The following is an 18,591-nucleotide window of genomic DNA, read 5'->3' as shown; positions in this document are numbered from 1 at the left end:
TTGGGTCTTCAAAACCACCAGCAATGGAGAGTGCACAACCCCCCTGGGCAACCTGTGCTAGCCCTCGCCTTTAACTGCAGAGAGACAGGAGTATCATCCATACATCCTCACAAACCTAGGGGCTCTCCTCCAGAATCCTACTTTGATTTTTCATTTTTCTTTTTAAAAAACTGTGACATGTTTGTGGCTCTACAATCTAGTGTTTAAACTCCTCCAGATACTCCAATGCCCACAGGTTGTCTGTCAGCACTCTGAAAGTTGTGGAAGAGTAACAGCAGACCATTTGGAGATCTGATGACAGATTTGTTTTAAAAATCTCTGCAGTTTAAGCAGTGCAGTTTCAGATGTATTTTACTATTCTCTTTATTGTTTCAGAACTGTTAGCATCAGACCCACCCCTGGAGTCAGTAGTTTATCAATGACACAAAGCAAATTGTTTTTGCTCCATTGCACAAGTTTCCAGTGTCTAACTGTGGTTGCAAAGCTTTCTTTCAATTCAAGGGCTGATTTTTGACAGTGACAGGCTCTAAAGAAGATTTAAAAGGTATTTTGACATTGCAACCTACTTGCTCAATTTTCCATCTCCCATCCTTATATTCCCATATCCTGCTTCTCAAACTTTGTCTTACCCAGGAAAATTAGGGCAGAGGTGGTCAGTGGGCTGGCAGCCTTGAAGGAATGCAGCTGGTGAAAGCTGCTGAGGGGAACAGGTTTCCCTGCAGTCAGCTGTGGGCTGTCACCAAAGAGGGGGTTTTTCCTAAGAGGTCAAACCTTGACATCTGGATAATCTCTGGACATACCTCATGAAAGGGTTAGTGCTACATCACTGCTAGATTGTCATGAGGGCTTACAGAGCTACAAACATTTGATATGATCACAAATACGATGTCCAGAAACATGGTTAAGTCTTTAGCTGCATGTCCAGATAAAGGATGTGAGCCTCAGAAGAAGGAAATTATCTTTCCAAAGGTTCTGAAAGAGCTGCATATGAAGCTGAAGTGGTTTCAGAAATTAAATAACCCACATGAAAGGAGATGATCTTTTTCACAGTGGACAGTGGCAAGGAAAAGCCACTGATAACACTCGACAATGTTAGAGACAGGCAATCTGTATTTCCCTTATTCAACACTGAAAGCCCTGAGCTGGACAGATATTGCACACTGTGAAAATGCAGAGCTGTTGCAAAACCAGGCATTTTATAATTTCTATCTGTTCGCTAAAATTGCTGAAGAACATTAATTTTCTGAGCACTGCATCTCTGAATTATGTGTATAACTAATGGATCATAGTTCAGTATTCTGAATGCAAGCTCAGACTAGCTAATCAACCACATGGTTATTTGCATAGATCAGTAAAAACTGCTGAAAGCAATATTGATATTCACAATCTCTAGCAAACATGGTAATGCTTTATTTGTTTTTAGTTTTTCTTTCTAGGTGTCAGATACAAGCATAATATTATTTCACTGAAAATAGAGTAATGAGCTGAAACCAGCTGTACAATTCACAAAGCTCTCTAGTTTCAATCCCTTCTCAGCACAAGTTCTTAAAACAAGTTTGTAATAACAATTCGATTTTGCAATTCAAATAATTTTACTTAGGAAAAGCAATTGCCTGGGAAAAACATATTTGAGAATCCCAAAATAATTCAAGGAAGAAAGACCTGCATATCAGGGCATTACTGTTCTAGATGTAGTACTCAGGGTGTTTAGGAACTGCACTCACTGGGTGAGCTGTACATACACTTAATTAACAGGTACCTTTTAATTATGGCAGACTTAAAGTTCATGGGAAGCTAAAGGTTCATTCATGATTGTTCCCACTTGGGCAAGCAGATGGAGGGCTAACAAATCTGAGTAGTCTCAAGGAATGGTCTGGCATTTGCATCAGTCTGAGCACAGGAGGGGTTATACTCTCACTTGTCTTTTTTTACTCTGTGATCCCCGGCTTTTCAGTCTGCCCATGGAGGTGAAGCAACAAGGGAATACAACATAAGAACCGAATATGTGCAAGGCTGACCCGAGAATATAGTTCTGGAAATGTGTTTCAGACTCCAGTCATCTGAGTCAAATTTTCAAACACAAAAATCCTGATGCACAATTGCCTTTGCATTTTCTTTTGTAACTGGCTCATACTTTCCCTGTAGTACAATGAATAGAGACCTGTTTCCAAAACACACTTGCAAACTATTTGGTATTTAAAGGTTTTGAGTCATGATCACTTTGCTGCTGCATGCCTATGTCTTGGTTTGAAAATGGTTTCTCTCAGACTTTGCTCAGTAGGGCAGGTACCACCCCTATGAAGCGCCAGTATTGACTTTGCTGTCTAAGGAAGATGTTGCAACCAGATTTTCTGCAATAACTGGAAAGCTACTGCCCTCAAGCTTTGCCCAGGTTTCTCCTGCTCACCTTGTAAATGTAGCAGCCATTTGAAACCTGCTTGGGATCTGGCATTAATAATTCCACACTTCTGTCACAGAATGTCTTTAGTTCTAGTATCCTCAAACACAAATAATCCCGTGATTAACATTAGCTGCTCCTGTTCAAGAAGACACAGTGATACCAGTGTCTTGAGTTTTATCTTTCCATGGGTCTTTAAATTGTTCTGGAAAATGTATTATAAAATCCTTGTCAACATGTGTTCTTACTAGCTGATCTCACTGTTGCTGGTAAGAAGCTGACAGTGGAGCAGAAAAGTCTCTTTTGTCCGGGTATTCTCTGCTTCTGAACTGCTTGTAGTCATGCTTCCTCCAGCATCCATCCTCTGTGTGTTAAACTGGGCTAGATGATTTATTCAGAAAACTACACACAGAGGTCTGCATTCCTTAGGGGTAGGCACACACAGCACAGGATCCTAAAATGCCTGCCAGCATAATGGCAGTACAATCTCTTTATCACAAGAGGTGCTGCTCTGCATGGCCCATGACACTGCTAACACCAACACATATGATTCCTAATCTTCAGCAAGACAAAAACAGTGCCAGGGAGATAGCCTCTAGAATTATCTTCTCTACAGACACCCACACTTTGGATTAATTAGAAACATTCCTATAGATAAGAGCATAATCTTTGTAGGAATACTTAGAACAGAGATACGGACCCACAACATTCAGACTTACCAGATAAAGTTAAAAGCACGTGGAGCCCGGAGTTCGTGTGATTCGCTGTCTTAAAAAGCTGACACCAACCCAAGGACTAAATGTGCACAGCAAAATATATAAGGCATATCTTTGTTTACTATTTATAGCCACATGCAAAACCAGAGGGGAAGCATTTGTTTACTAGATGGGTCTTATTTTCTATGAGATGGTCCAAATGGAGCCTGTCTGATGTCCATTTATCACCTCCTGGCAGTTTTTTGAAGTCTCGCCACACTTCCGCAGAGAAAAAAACATTTATTTAAACATCACTTTTCCTCTGGCCAAAGCCCAAAGAAATTTGAAAGTCAGCTACCTGGGAGAGATCAACCTGAACAGTTGAAGCATATTTTCACATTCTGTCATTTTATGAATTAAAGTTTTAGTATACTTAGCTTGCAGAGGCTAAACTTCTTCAAAGTTCCAGATTCCAATGGAATTTTGTGAAAAATCCTTGTGATTTCCACAGTGGGGGGAAATGGCAAAAAATTGGGGTCAGAAACACATAATTTTAAAATATTTCACTAGTATTTTATTGTACTTTTTTACATATGATGGAGAAACAATTTTCATCAAACCAGACAGAAACACCTTGAAACTTTTAATACATGTATTTGTCATTACTTTTGCAAGTCTCAAGTGTAACTAAAAGAAAATACACTATGGAAATTTTTTCAGCTGATATCTGATTTCTCTCATTTTGCTTGTATAATGTTACCTTATTAAGTATATACCACAGTACTGACATTTCCTATGAATGAAAAAGTCCCATGTTTCAGGTTTTGGAGGAGAAGGGTGTGTGCTGCTCCGACATCCATGGTGGGCAGACAGCTGAATCCTCAGCCAGGGTCTGGGAGCGTGTTTGAGTACAATCCTGAAAAACTGTATTACTGCTTTCCTGAAGAAGGGCTGATTTCCTGCTTACTCATCTGTAAATTCTTACTGTTTCATTAGGGTTCTCCAGAGGCTGTTACAGTAGCTGGCAGGGTAAATAGAGGAAATCTGTCCCTTCCTTCTGCTCATGCCAGCAGGGACTCAGGACCAAGTGCAGCTGCATAATGACTGCTGGAGGCTTAAAAACAGCTGCTGATTAGCTCCAGAAATTCCTGGTGGAGCAGTTAGGGCTTTCTTTTGGTGTTGGGTAGCTCACAAAGAGAGGAAGAAGCCTGGTTGCTGGAAAAGATCAAGTGAGCAGCGTCTGGCCCTGTTCATGGGCTTTCTGTCCTAGCAAGGGGGTAACCTTCCAGGAGGGTGCAGGAGCATGGGAAATCAGTAGCAGTAAAGAAGCCAGGGTCCCCTGTTCAACCCTGCAGCAGCTCCAGAGAAAGCAGGGAGGGCTCGACAAGCAGGATCTGGTGGGAGGAGGGCTGGCTGCACAAGGGCTTCAGAACTTCCAGTCAGAAAAGTAGGAACTTGTCCTTTTCCTTCCTTGAAATTGTTATGAGGGGAGGAAAATAGGGGCAAAAAGGATTTTATTACATCTGTCAGACACCTCAAGGAAGCCTTTCTGGGGTGCAGTCACAGGGGAGCACGGTCTGTCAGCAGCTATTCTGCAGTATGAGACAGAAGGAGCCCACCTTTAAAATGGGAGTATCTAGAGGGACTGAAAACAACTTTTTTTTTTTCCCCTATCTTTTGCAATCAGCTAATTTTCACTATTACCACAAAGCTGTGGGTCAAATTATAGTTTTGAGTGGAGCATTTGGAAAATTATTTTCCTCTCCCTTATTCCCAGATGAAGAAGTTGAGTCAAATTACATATGCCTTTTCACATTACTGTCTGGTTTTTGGTCTCAAGGCTGCTTTAATGTGTAAAATGGCCAGAGTCTTAATACTTTTCTTTCAAAAGTGAGATTTATTTTTAAAAAGCACAAAATCTTTCTCTCTAAACAAGGGTTTTTCAGATGTCTTCCTGGATCATCAACAGAATAAAATCATATATCCTTCCATAGCTGGCAAAAGGGAGTCAATGGAGTACTGGGTGACTGAGACCAGTTACATAATGCTCATTTAATTGGAGAGGCATGTAGATAGGAAAAATTCCAAATATTTTATTTTAAAAGCATTTATGCCTTTCATCGATTTTTTGCAATCCTCATTACTTTTCCTTTGCTACGCAAAGGAGCAAACATGTTCTAAACATTAACGTCAAAACTACCATGTTCTTGTGGGATATCCAGGCATACTTGAACCAGGAAGAATGGCTAGACAAGGAAGGTGTATCAGAGCTTTGTGAATCTCAGTTTAATTTCTTTTGTTAATTAACTCATTTTTCCATTGCAATTTGTGTGTTTTTTCACTGCTGTCCTGAGCTCATTTCATCAATTCTCACCAAAAAGGGCTCATAAACTATGAGTTCTCTACTGCCTTCCAGGTTTGAAGGACTGCTTTTCTTTTCCAGCTCTTGACCTACTTTAGAATATTTGTTTTCATATACTTTCATATACTTTCCACTTGGATATTTTGATTAATTCATATTTATTCAAAAATTCCTTCTAAATTCAGCCTAGATCCAGAGGAAGATTTTCAAACCTCGCTCAAGTGGTAGGTCAGCTCTGGCTCATCACACTCACACAGAATGTTTCTCTGCTGCAAACAAGGAGAGAACAATTTTGTTATACAAATGGAAAACATATTTGCCATAGGTGTTGTTGATCACTATGATGCTGTATCTATTATTGCATTTGTAACTGTGATTGGAACAGAATGCTTTCCATCTTAGAAAAATAATATCTGAGTTTTCCATAAAATGGATGCTCTGCTTCATTGCTGATAATTGCTTTTTCCCAGTCATTGGAAACTTCAGAGAAGTGTCCCCAGGCTCTGGTTGCTTCAGAAGCTTTCCTGTGAGCTGGGTGTATCATAGCTGTTAAAACTTTATGAAACCTGACATTGCAGTTTTACATGTGATGAAACCCTGAGCAGTCTCTCTGGTTTTGGTACATGTAAAACTGCAATGTCAGGTTTCATAAAGTTTTAACAGCTATGATACACCCAGCTCACAGGAAAGCTTCTGAAGCAACCAGAGCTTGGGGACACTTCTCTGAAGTTTCCAATGACTGGGAAAAAGCAATTAACAGCAATGAAGCAGAGCAAAGAGGGGCAGCTATAACAAGGCAGGCCTTCACTTTGTAAAATACCAAGAAATTTCCCGTGGTAGAGGCAGGCAGATGCTTGCTACAGGCAACGCTCTATGGCCCTCAGCACAGGAAAGGCAAAGGGCAGATCCAGAGGTCCCCAGAAAATGATCTGAGGACTGGGACACCTCTCCTTTGAAGACAGGCTGAGATAGTTGGAACTGTTCAGCTTGGAGAAGGCTCTGGGGACAACTTATAGCAGCCTTCCAGCTCCTAGAGGGGAAAGAGAGAGCTGGAGAGGAACTTTTGGCATGGGCATGTGGTGATAGGACAAAGGGAGATGGCTTCAAACTGAAAGAGGGCAGATAATAAGAAGATATTAGATATTAGGATAAATTCTTTCCTGTGGGGGTGGTGAAGCACTGGAACAGGTTGCCCAGAGAATTTGTGGATATCCCATCCCTGCCAGGGATCAAAGCCAGGCTGTACAGGGGTTTGAGCAACCTGATCTAGCAGGATGTGTCCCTGCCCATGGCAAGAGAGTTGGAACTAGATGATTAACTTTCAAGGTGCCTTCCAACCCAAATCATCCCACAATTCAGTAATTCTATTCTATGATTTGCCGAACTCAAAAGTGCCCCAAGCGTCACCGCAGAGCTCGCGGCACGGATCGGGTCTTTTCCCTTCCCTCCGCAGCCTACAGCAGCACTTATCCCCACACCGATTTGATGGCACTTCACAACGTCCCCCCTCTCCTGTCCGTGGCGATAGCGGAGCCGGGCTGTCTCTCGGGTCTACCCAAATGCGGAGCTCCCCTTGCTGGTGGCAGCCGGAATGGGACCGGCTCCCCGCTCCCGGCTCCGAGCGCTGCGCAGCGACACAAGAGTGTGTCCAGGTCAAGGCGGGAATCCGAAATCGAGGTGAGTGAATCATCCTCAGTCTCCCCAGAACCTGTAAGCAGGAGGCTGCCGGGTTCCGGTGCGGGTGCAAGTAACAGCACCTCTTCTTTACAGACACACAGTCACGTTAGTGAAGCACAAGGACAAATTCCCACCCCAGGAATGCCTTATGAAGGGCACCACCAAGACTATGATGTGGTACCCACTTTCAGCATGCCGAAATAAGTTGGAATTGCACTGCTTAATCACTCTGGTAATCATTTCACTTCTTCAAAAAACAAATAATTTTTGATTATTTGAAAAGTATTAGACAAATTGCTAAATATTACTTATGGTTAGAGTAGGTAAAATATTTATTTGAGTATGGTGCTTTGCTTTTATTCTTTGAATACCCTGGGTCCCACTGAGTTGTCTGGGGATTTGTATGACACATGAACTTAATTGAAATATCCAGTTCACTAAAGGAGCCTTCTCCCAGTAAAATGCATCCTCACAGGAGACACACCTGAAGAGGTGTGACATCATGGCTCTTTATATCCCCATGGCCAGGATTTTGGTGGCTGCAGACTCTTCTTGGTAAATTGATCTAATTCATTTTAGGCTGCCCCTGCCAGCCTGAGTTACTTTATTATCATTTCCATGGAGAGAAATTGTATTCAATGTATGTGGGAAATAACAATCTACATGCACAAAGTGCTGAGGCTGAGAAGTTCCCAAGCAGTGCATAGAACACAGCAGTGGAGAGCATGAGAGAGCATGAAAAGACATGGAAGATGCAAAATGCAGAGATGCCAGAGGCCAGGAGAGCCCAGGATGGCTGATCCTTCCTCAGACACGCCACCACAGAGCTGGGCAGAATGCCTGCCAGGTAAGAGAAGAGCCTGGTAGCTCCATTAATACTTTATTTATTGCAGTGAGACTATGCCCACAAACAAAGGAGTCACCAACCTAGGTATAGTCAAGACTGAGTTTAAAAGCAGCCTTGCAATACTTCTTTCTTTAGGGACCTCTGAGGAAGCAGCAGGTAAGTCACTTTAAGGCAGGTTCTAAAATTACTTAGATGTGCAAAGATTGGAAGCTCATAGTGCAAATTTTCAAAATCCTGTTGGAAGTAGACTCCACAACTACCTAACTTACTGACAATCCCTTTACATTCCCAAACCTCATCTTTAGTATTTATGCTAGTCTAGCTCAACTGTGTTTCAGTTTCACCATCTCTAAAGTGAACTCATGGCACTTTTATACAGTAGAAAGAGGTTGAATGAGAAGAATGCTACAAATAAATAATGTAGTTTTTTGCAACTGGTTAATTATCTTTTTCTGGAAACAGGACTGCTCTTCATGAGCCAGTATTACTGCAGTATTTCTTAAAGATTCCTGAAATCTACTGAGTCAGTTTCTCCCTACTTCTTAAAATAAAAGCTTGCTCATCTTTTCCCACTAAGAAATTATTCAGAAAAAAAAAATTGTAAAAGGTGAATCAACTACGGTGATTTAGAGTGTAGGCCAAAGTCCTCTGAGGTTAGTCAATATATTAAGTATTACTCATTATGTTAAATATTAAACCCAACAGCTGCTCATATCCAGGACTCTCCATACACAGATCTCAAGTATGAAGGATTATTCTGACAGGTCTTCCGACATATTCCTTACTGACATTTTAGGCTTTGCTTGTTATTTCTGTTTTTCCAATTTCACATAAGCTAAAATATTATTTTAGTATAGGTCAAAAAATGAACACTGAGTTAGCATTGTACCAATTTTTGAAGAAAAACATTAGAAAATCATTGTCATTGTATTATTTATTTAATTGTTGAATAAGAATACCTTTAAATAGACAAATATTCTGATTTCTGCTCATATCAAGGTTAACTTGGATAAATCACGCATCAATTTTGCCACTGACTCCAGCTGTGGAACCATGGACATGGAAACATCAGAAACAAAGATGTTCTTTGTACGCAGCATGAGGAATGACCCGTTTCTGGATGAAGAGAGGAAATCCTGTCTCAGCTTCCATGCTGGAGCTACTCTACAGCAGGAACTCACATCTTCAGGATCAGGAGCTGCCTGTTATGACACAACAGGCTCATCCCAAGTGGGCAGCCTGCAGCATCCTCCCAGTGCCCAGGGAAAGGTGGGAGATGTGACAGCAACCACCACAATTCCCTGTAGGTAAAAAATACTGCCAGCAGTAGCAGGGACAGGGAAAACTGCAAGAGGCTTGTTTTGACTCTGCAGCTGCTGGGCACAGAACATGTTCCCCCAGAGTTGTGCTCTCTGCCAGGGGAGCCCATGGCCAGTTCAGGGGCCACACCTCCCAGATACTCAGTTAATTTCCCTCAAAAAAAAGTCAGAAATATGGGTAATCTCTTACTGCTGTCACAGACTATGTAACTTCATATATAGTTGCAAAATCTGTAAAAATTAAGTAGAACCGGATGCAAAATTATAAATCAGGCCACATAGGCAGTGGTTGTGATATCTATTTGTTATATGATGCTGTTTGTATCTTTGACCTGTGGTCACCATTTTTTTGGGTGATGTTTCTGTTCGTCCCTTATTACTCTTCACCTCGGCTTAAAAACAGTATTATTTACTAGGAAAAGTTAAAAAAAAGTAAAAAAGTTCTTCTTACAGAGGATGGTTGGGCACTGGAACAGTCTCCCTAGGGAAGTGGTCACAACACCAAGCCTGACAGAGCTCAAGGAGTGTTTGGATAATGCTTCCAGGCACAAGGTGTGATCCTTGGGGTGTCCTGTGCAGGGCCAGGAGCTGGACTTTTATGACCCCTGTAGGTCCCTTCCAAATCAGGATAATCTGTGATCTTTGGTGAATCTTCCAGACACAGCAGCAGCAGCAGCTGCTGAGCATGCAGGGCAGTGCCATACCATGTGTTGGGCTGTTTAGAGTGCAAACTTAATCAAGGGACTAGAGAACCTCTCCTAAGAGGAAAGGCTGAGGGAATTGGGCCTGTTCAGCCTCAAGATGACTGAGAGAGGACCTTTTAAATGTAAGTGTGAGAAATGAAACCCTGGAGATGAGAGCTCTTTTTCAGAGTGGCAAATTGCTAGTTGATGAAGTTGATAGGGTCTTAATTTGAAGTGTTGGTCTGTTGTTGAATATTGAATGTTAGAGTTCTGGGACTTGCCTTTAGTTGCAGCTGTTAAGTGTTACTATTTTACCCTGTATTTGTATCCCTTTCCATCGGGAACCACTTCCCCTGCTCCTAGAAGGACTTGCATCCGGACTGAATTGAGAGGCTGTTGTACCATATGAACCCTCTCAAAAACAACAAACCAGCACATAAACTATGATTTTAACCGAGCAGAACCAGACAAAATCACCCACCACTGACCAGAGCTGGATTCCTTCCTGCCACCATAACTTAAATAGTACTCAGCTTGGATGATACCTCTAAGCTACGAGGCAGCATCGTCTTCCTAAGGACTCTCGTGAGGACAGAAGCCCCAGCTCTGCTGAGAGCCAAACTTGCACCCCTTCTTCTCAGCGTCCTCCTGTGGGAGCAGCGCCGGCAGTGTGCGCGACCCCTCGGGTTCCCCACCCAGAGCTGTTTTTAATAAAGGCCTTTTTAAAAGAGCAGGTCTCCTAGCTCTATTTATCTCATCAGAATTTGAAAGGGGGGTCAAAAGGATGGAGCCAGGCTCTTCTCGGTGGTGCCAAGGAGTCAGATGCCCAGGAAGTGCCACCTGAACATGAGGAGGAAGTGCTATACTGTGTGGGTGACCACACACTGAAACAGGCAGCCCAAACAGGGTGTGGCATCTCCCTCACTGGGGATGTTCAAGAACCGTCTGGATGCAATCCTGTGCCACATGCTTGAGCAGAGAGGCTGCACCAGATGGCGGTCCCTGCGTCCCTCCCGACCGGACCCACCCCGTGACTCTGTGGCTCCGGGTTCCCGGCTCCCACCCTCACACCCCACAGAACCCCCGGCTAGCCCCGAGCCGGAGCGGGGCGGGGCGGGGCGGGGCGGGGCGGGGCGGGGGCGGGGCGAGCGGGCAAGGCCCCGCCCGCCGGCGCGAGCAGGAAACTCCCGCCGTTGCCTTACAAGGGCAGGCGCGCGGCTCCCTCCGCCCCTCGCCCGTGGAATGTGGTGACCACACCGCGCTGCACCAACGCGTCGCCGGGGGAGGGGGGAGGACACACGCACAGGGTGGAGGGGCTGAGCTCTTGGCTCTGGCTTTCTCCTTCAAGGAAAGCAGAGCATCCAGGATAAAACCACGAAACACGCGGGTCCTCTCCTCGACACGGCTCGCGGCGCCCGGCCGCCGAAGCGATGAGCCAAGCCGCCACCTCCCCCTCATGCGCGGATGGTCTCGCCCACAGCTTCCTTCCGGCCCGGCGGGGCGGTGGCCGCTCCGCTCTCCGGAAGTGTTGCTCCAGCTGCTCCCCGCCGGTGCCGTCTCCCGCCGCCAGGTGAGTCGGGGGGCTCCGCCCGCTGCCCGCGGGGTCTGGGCCGGCCACCGGTGAGGGATGGGCGGTGCCGGCTCGGGGGTCGCTTGCGGCGTCGCCCCCCCGCAGCTCCCCTTGGGCCTCGGCTCAGTGCTGCTGCTCTTGACGGGGATCCGCCCTGCGGGCTGGAGCTGGGAGAGACCCTGGCTCCGGGCCCCGCGACCCCGCCCTGTGAGCCCTACGGGGACGGTGCCCGCGGGGACTGTGCATCATTTCAGGGAACTGGTGTTAAAAGGTGTTTGTGTCCCTGTCGGAAGGGCTCGGCTGCCTCCCGGCCACATCGGGCCCTCTGAGGTGTTTCCTCGGCTTTGTCGGAGCATGGGAGGGGCAGGGCTGGGAGCTGCTGCGGTCGGGAGAGGGTGAGGTAGTGGGCCTGGGTCTGTTCCTTCCTGCTCACTTTCTGGAGTAACCAGAGCCGCACAGGGGACTGCGTGCGATGGTTCCCCGGCTCTCAGAATCAATTAGGTTAGAAAAGATCTCCGAAGTCATCGAGTCCAACTGTGACCGACCACCATGGAACTGGACCATGGCGCTGAGTTCCACGTCCGGTCTTCATTGAACACCTCCAGGGACGGTGATTCCACCACCTCCCTGGGCAGCCCGTTCCAATGTCTAATCACCCTGTCTGTGAGGGAGTTCTTCCTAATGACCAGCCTAAACCTGGGACACGTTCAGACTGTCCTCTCATCCTGTCGCTTACTGACTGGGAGAAGAGGCCGATCCCCATTTGGCTACACCCTACTTTCAGGTGGTTGTAGATAGTGATAAGGCCACCTCTGAGCTTTATTTTCCCTTTTGCAGACAGGCTGTGTTGACTCACTGGCGCTGGATTTTGAGGCAAGTGTAACTCCTGTACAAGGGTTTTGGGAAACTTATTAGTGAGAAGTGTGTTAAAGTGGCTTTTAAGACTGGGTGGGACAGTGTAGGGTTTGGGTTTTGCTAGTTTGCTTTCATAAAGTGTAATCTGCTCTTTATTGAGCCTTGACACAGATCTGCTGGAGAGCACCTTGCTCTTATCTCTTCCTGTTGCCGCCCAGATTGTGATGGATGTGTGACTGTATGTGATGCTGCAGTTGAGTATGTGGACAGAATTTGGAATTTAGCTTTGAGGCTGACTTTTGAGTTTGATGTTCTGTCTTAGTTCATGTAGAGACTTTCTTGGCTATGGGTTTGGGGATTTATTGTGTGGTAGTTTGGTTTTTTCCAGTAATAGATTTTGCAGCTATTACAATAGTCACAATTTTGAAACATGGGAGTGTTTTCTAAAGCATAACTTTTGGTCACTGCCTCTGAGCAGGTCCAGCTTGCACCACTGTTAGTGGCTGTAAATTTTCGCAGCTTACTGAGTGGCTCAAAATTTTTAGTTGCTTGGGTTTTTTTTTCCTCAAGGGTTTGTCACTTTCCCAGAGGAAGGGACCACAACATGATTCTCTGTGCTTCTGTGGTTTGATATCCACTGTGGCTGAACAAATGTCAATAAAGGCAGCACAAAGCAGCACAGTGCCGCTACTACCTATTTATTGGGGTTTTTTTTAATATGTGATGTGGGAATTTATAAAATTAGACGATTTCTTAAACTGCAACCTTAAGAAAGGTTGCACTTTAAGAAATACTTTATGATGTTTCTCACAGGTAATGTCTTACATTTGAAGTTTCTTGGACAGCTTCCAAAACAGGGCCCAGACCATTCAGTGCAGCATAGTATTAAACAACAGGGACTAAACCTGCATGTCATGACTTGCACTATCTAATGTGAAGTATTCCCAGTTTTTATCTACTGAAATTCTATTTCCAGCGTATACTAACCCTATTTCAGTTACAAAAGTGTTGGCATAAATGTGGATCTTTTTGTTGGGTAACACAAAGTGCAAACACTTCTGGAACTTTTAAAACATAACTTGGTCTCTTTGGCTAACTGGATTGATGCCTTTGGTTTTCTGAACATGTTCCAAAAAGTACCACCCTCTTTTCTAACAGACATTCCTGGAGCTGAATCCAGCGTTTCAGGCATAGCTGCAGCAAACCTGCGCTGAAGAGCGCTGCAGTCCTGCGAGATCTGATGTTTCTCTGTAGCTAGGCTGACAGCTCTTTTGGACTGGAGGAGTTCCCAAGTCTGGTTCAGAGAAACTTAGACAATAGTAATACCAGCATTGGCACTTTTTTCGGTTTTTCTAGTAAAATATATGCTGACAGGTCAATCTTCTCAACAGAATTAAAAAGAATGTGCTGACAGCCTGCTTTTGTTACCTCCTCTTGCTTAGGATTGAATTGTAGGTGAGAGAATTGCATGTAGGGGCTTGCTGGGAGCACTGCCTTTGCAGCACTTATGCCTTTTTACTGATCCTAGAATTACAAGCCAGACACAATTAGGTGATAAAAAGGGATTACCATATAAGGATCCTTATGGTACACAACATGCAGGATGAAAAAGCACTGAAGATGCATACTGTAACAAGTGGATACAATTTTACAGGTTCAGCAAATTAGCATAACTCGCAGGAATCCCCAGTTAGAAATAATTCGTCCCTGGTTCTCCCCTTTTCTGAACACCCCCCCCACCCCCTTAGATACAAACTAAACTTTATGAAATGTTAGGAAGCCATTTTGACCTGAGATCCCAAAGAATGTAACCTTGAGGCCTTAGAGCCGCTGGGGAATGTATTTTGTCTTTCTAATAGAGTAGGTAAAATGCTAGCTATGAATACAATAATAGGCTACAGAGCTGCAAATATACATGTAAAGAATATGGAGATATGTAAAAGTAAAAAAGCAAAAATTAATTTGGTCGGCATCAGCACATGCAGAGTAAACTTTTTTGTTTACTTTGAACAAGCCATATCCTGAAAGCTTCAGAGAAGAGTAATTAAAAGATACAGTTTGGCTCTATTTTGAGTAGTGAACTTCTCATCAATAACCCAGAGTTAAATGCCAGCTTGCCTGGGATTTTTTACAGTGGTAAGAAAACCACCAAAGTTATGCACAACCCTTGGCTGCAGCTTGAAAGCAAACTACCTTTGTTGTCAGCTGTCAGCATAAGTATCTGGAAGTCAAGAGTTCATGTTTATTTGTTGCAGTGTTGTGGAGGCCAGACATCTCGGGTAGCTGGTGGTTAGTGAGGGCAGTGGAGAGAGAGAACGTCTGCGTTGTTGAGCGATGCGCGTTGCATTTCAGGGGCTATTTTTAGTTCGGGACATAATGGTTTGTTTTGTACGTCAGAAGAACGTTGTGGATGCACGTAGGATTTAAAAGTGTGGAATTAGCAGGGGACATCAGTAGCTGTCTGTGTGGACAGACTGAGAAGGACGTAACCATGGAATTTCCTTTTATGATCCAGATGCTTGGTACACCCTGTCAGGTATCTAATACAAAGCAAGGTAAAATATCTTTCCTTTTAGTTAGAAAAAACCCCAAAAATAACTGCTTTGTGTCTGCATATTGGTTTGATTGTATAAGGGAGTTACTTTGCTTAATTTTACTCCCTTTTTGTTTAAGGATGAATCCCAGTTAGTGACTTCAGTCTTGCTTTTCAGGACTCTAACAGAAAATATTCTATCTTTGAGAAAACTGTTTGAGAAACAGTTAGAACTGTGCTATGTCTCCAATTAGCATTGCTGTTCTGACCAGATGGTTTTTTTCTAAGTTACAAAATTAATACTTAGTGTAGATTTCAGAATATTGATATTCTTGCAATTACAAGCGAAGCTTAAATTTTCTTCTTTCAGGAGACACTTGCTACAGGTGCTTTCTGTAAAATTCAGAGTCAAGGATGGAAGGAATTTGGTTTGCATAACACTTTGAGCATTATGAAGGATTTTAGCAGTACAGATTACACTTTAGTTTTAGCTAATGGAAGCAGAGGTTATGAGACTTTTGGAAACAACATTAAAAAGGGTCTAACTTCTGATCCAAAAGCAGTGTTGAGGACTTTGCCTTTCGGTGAATGACTCAGCTTTTCTAGTTTGTGCTGTCATACATTTAGTTGGAACACTACGTGTATCTTTCCAGATAAAGAGATGCAGTTAATTTAAAAGCCTCACTTGTAGCCTGAATGTACTAGTGTTATAATATATAATAAAATCTACCATGTTTATTTCTTCATATGACAGCTTCAAGGGAAACAATAACATTAGTATACCTGTGATATGTGAAAATTTATAAAAACATATAAATGTTTCTAAGGGTTGGTAGCTTAAAAGTAACAGTCTTCACATTTTTGTAGCTATCATACCTTTTAATTAATTCTAAAAAGAGTGTGTTGGCGTTTGCATGTGTTGTGTAGTAGTTCCACTGTGTAAGGGAATAGCACTGTAGAACTTTTGAACTAAGTCGGTGCTCTCTCTCTCTCTCAACGGTAGCTAGTCTAACAAAATGCTATTTAGAGCCTAAAATACATTTTTTTTCCTCCAAAATGTTAGTTTAGTATACTGTCTCATCTATTTAACCACTGTGCTAGTTTAGCAGCACATATCCTTCTATGTCAACAGGGCCTCCCAAATTCCTGCATATGTAGTTGTGTTAATTTGTGGAAGATGCAGGTGGAGTATTGAATCAGCAACACAAGCATTGTGTGAGTTTCAAGAGCTATGATTTGATTTGGCCTTTTGATATAGCCTCCTATTGGCCTACTGTGCTGGTCCCTCAATCCTTAAAGGCTTTATGCTTTCACAGCAAGTGAAGTATGAAGGAAAATGGAGCAGGAGATATTGAAATAAATGTGTACTTCAGGGTATATGCCCATAACATGAAGCCTGATGTTCCTCTACCCCAGGGACTTGCAATGTGATTTAATAAGGCTAAATCTTGGATATACTTCTGTCTCCTTAGAACCAACAGCCACCATGTCTAGCAAAAGAGCAAAGACGAAGACCACCAAGAAGCGCCCTCAGCGCGCCACTTCCAATGTGTTTGCGATGTTCGATCAGTCGCAGATCCAGGAATTCAAGGAGGCCTTCAACATGATCGACCAGAACAGGGATGGCTTCATTGACAAAGAGGACCTGCACGACATGCTCGCCTCCCTTGGTAATATCCCTTTCCTCTGTTCGTGCTTGCCAGGCAAATTTGTGCTGCAAAAATCAAAATAGTGAGTTTGGGATATGAGAGGTGTCTCAGTTTGTATTAACACTACTGACATTACTTGTTCACTTTGAAAGCTAAACAGAGTATAAATCCCTTTATTTATTTGTAGGAAAGAATCCAACGGATGAATACCTAGATGCCATGATGAATGAGGCTCCGGGCCCCATCAACTTCACCATGTTCCTCACCATGTTTGGTGAGAAGTTAAATGGCACCGACCCGGAGGATGTAATCAGGAATGCTTTTGCTTGCTTTGATGAAGAAGCAACAGGTACGTGGGTGAAACAACAGTGTACATGTATTCTGCTTACTTCTGTAACAACAAATGCTTGTGTTCATAGAAGTGGTGATCAGTTTTTTTAACTCTGAAAATTTTAATTTCTGCAAACTGAAAATCATGAAAATCATGACTGTATCCTCATGTGCTAAATTTGCCTTTTCAGTCTCTGTAGAAATTTCAAATTTCTGGCAGTTCATTCTGTTCAAGACAAAAGAAAGTATAAAAGATGTTGATCGGGAACCAGGGTCTTAATTTATTCCTAACTTAAAATTCACCTTTGGGGCTGCTTTTATGAGGGGAATCACTGTTTTCAAAGCTGTTGTGCTTTTATGAAGAACTTTTCTGTCAGCAACATATATCCACCATCCCTCTGTTAAGGTGCACTAAAAGGAGAAGAAAATGAATGCAAGAAAATTCTTGTGTGACTCACAGGAGTGATGATAAAAGCAATCACAAGTTAGACAAGCCTACTTGTTTAATAAACCACACCAAGAATTTATTCTTCGCTGATAAATCTTAGTTTTACCAGTGATTTAAGATCAATTTGAAATGTTGTAAACTTTCCCATGTTTCATGCACTTGTTGAGTGTTAATAGTCAAGTTCCATGACTTTTTTTTGGTGTTTTTTTAAATAGAAATGCTCAAGGTAAACTGATCCCCTTTGTGATTTTTAAAATACTGAGTTAGAAGGTTCTTGGTATTATTGGGAGTAGCCCTGCTGTTGGGAAGAAGGTCCAATATGAATGCTAATAAATTTTTATATTCTTTGGCACACCACAGGCAAAGCATATAATGGTCAAACTAAGATGCCTGATTTGATTGAATCCTTGTAATTATTTGGCATTTTTAATGATAAGGTTTAATGGCATTGTTTTCATTTGGCAGACAAAGACTGTAGGTATCTTTAATTGAGGGAAAGAACTCCAAGAAAGAAATTATCACCCATGTATTTGCAGATAAATTAAAAACTCCTCTTCTGTCCTCCTACACTGTGCTCCAGGGTTCATCCAAGAAGACTACCTGCGGGAGCTGCTGACCACCATGGGAGACAGGTTCACGGATGAAGAGGTGGATGAGCTGTACAGAGAGGCCCCCATTGACAAAAAGGGCAACTTCAACTACATCGAGTTCACACGCATCCTCAAACATGGAGCGAAGGACAAGGACGACTGAGCCAATCCCTGGATACCTGCACATTATCTCTACATTTATGTTTATTTTTAATGGTTTCTTCCTGATAGAACTTGTTGCATGCATTTAGCTCCAAAGCTTTTGTCTTTTTCAATATATTTATCTACTCCAGGCCATTTAGGCACATTTGCACCTGTAATCAGACTGGAAGCAGGGAAAATATTTAGAGGGAAAGGCTACAGGAAAAACATTCCCTAGAGGTGATAGTCCAGGAAAATAATCTCAATGTTTCTGGTTTTGCTGGATTTTTACATTTTTGTAATAAATGCCATTTTGAAATAAAGATTGCTATATAGATAAAATACCTCAAAATCTTTTGTGAAGAATGACATTTCTACTACACATTTACAAATGCAGGTGTGTTCATTGTATTTTTCTTGCAGTTGCAAGTCAAGCTGGAAAACTCATTTTCATGGTGCTTTGTTCAATGTCACAGAGTTCTGAAATGCTCCTA

General features: G+C 43.0%; 2 protein-coding genes across 3 annotated transcripts in view; one reads left to right on the top strand and one right to left on the bottom strand.

Moving 5' to 3' along the window:
* Positions 1-18,591, bottom strand: part of MYOM1 (myomesin 1) — a 105,395-nt gene that overhangs the window by 77,474 nt on the left and 9,330 nt on the right. The gene's annotated exons all lie outside the window — the stretch shown is intronic.
* On the top strand, positions 11,384-18,449 carry LOC139585202 (myosin regulatory light chain 2, smooth muscle minor isoform). Of its 2 annotated transcripts, XM_071417784.1 has the most exons (5): positions 11,414-11,551; positions 12,389-12,424; positions 16,412-16,609; positions 16,776-16,937; positions 17,947-18,449. In XM_071417784.1, exons 3-5 carry the CDS (start codon positions 16,426-16,428, stop codon positions 18,117-18,119), a joined length of 519 nt encoding a protein of 172 aa, XP_071273885.1. In that variant the 5' UTR covers positions 11,414-11,551; positions 12,389-12,424; positions 16,412-16,425; the 3' UTR covers positions 18,120-18,449. The 2 variants fall into 2 exon arrangements, with proteins under 2 accessions (XP_071273874.1, XP_071273885.1); XM_071417773.1 differs by lacking the exon at positions 12,389-12,424 and having other exon boundaries at positions 11,384-11,551.

The sequence above is a fragment of the Agelaius tricolor genome, unplaced genomic scaffold (genome assembly GCF_023055355.1).
Source record: "Agelaius tricolor isolate 1412-34295 unplaced genomic scaffold, bAgeTri1.0.p SCAF_2, whole genome shotgun sequence".
Lineage (NCBI taxonomy): Eukaryota > Metazoa > Chordata > Aves > Passeriformes > Icteridae > Agelaius > Agelaius tricolor.
The sequence above is the reverse complement of the archived record's forward strand: the minus strand, read 5'-3'. Positions and strand labels throughout refer to the sequence as shown.

What these genes read in the sequence shown, in the direction of transcription:
- LOC139585202 (XM_071417773.1), top strand. Translation starts at nt 11,446, where the DNA reads ATGGTCTCGCCCACAGCTTCCTTCCGGCCCGGCGGGGCGGTGGCCGCT. An exon ending in CGACATGCTCGCCTCCCTTG is followed by an intron (nt 16,610 to 16,775) that starts GTAATATCCCTT and finishes ATTTATTTGTAG; the next exon opens with GAAAGAATCCAACGGATGAA. An exon ending in CTTTGATGAAGAAGCAACAG is followed by an intron (nt 16,938 to 17,946) that starts GTACGTGGGTGA and finishes ACTGTGCTCCAG; the next exon opens with GGTTCATCCAAGAAGACTAC.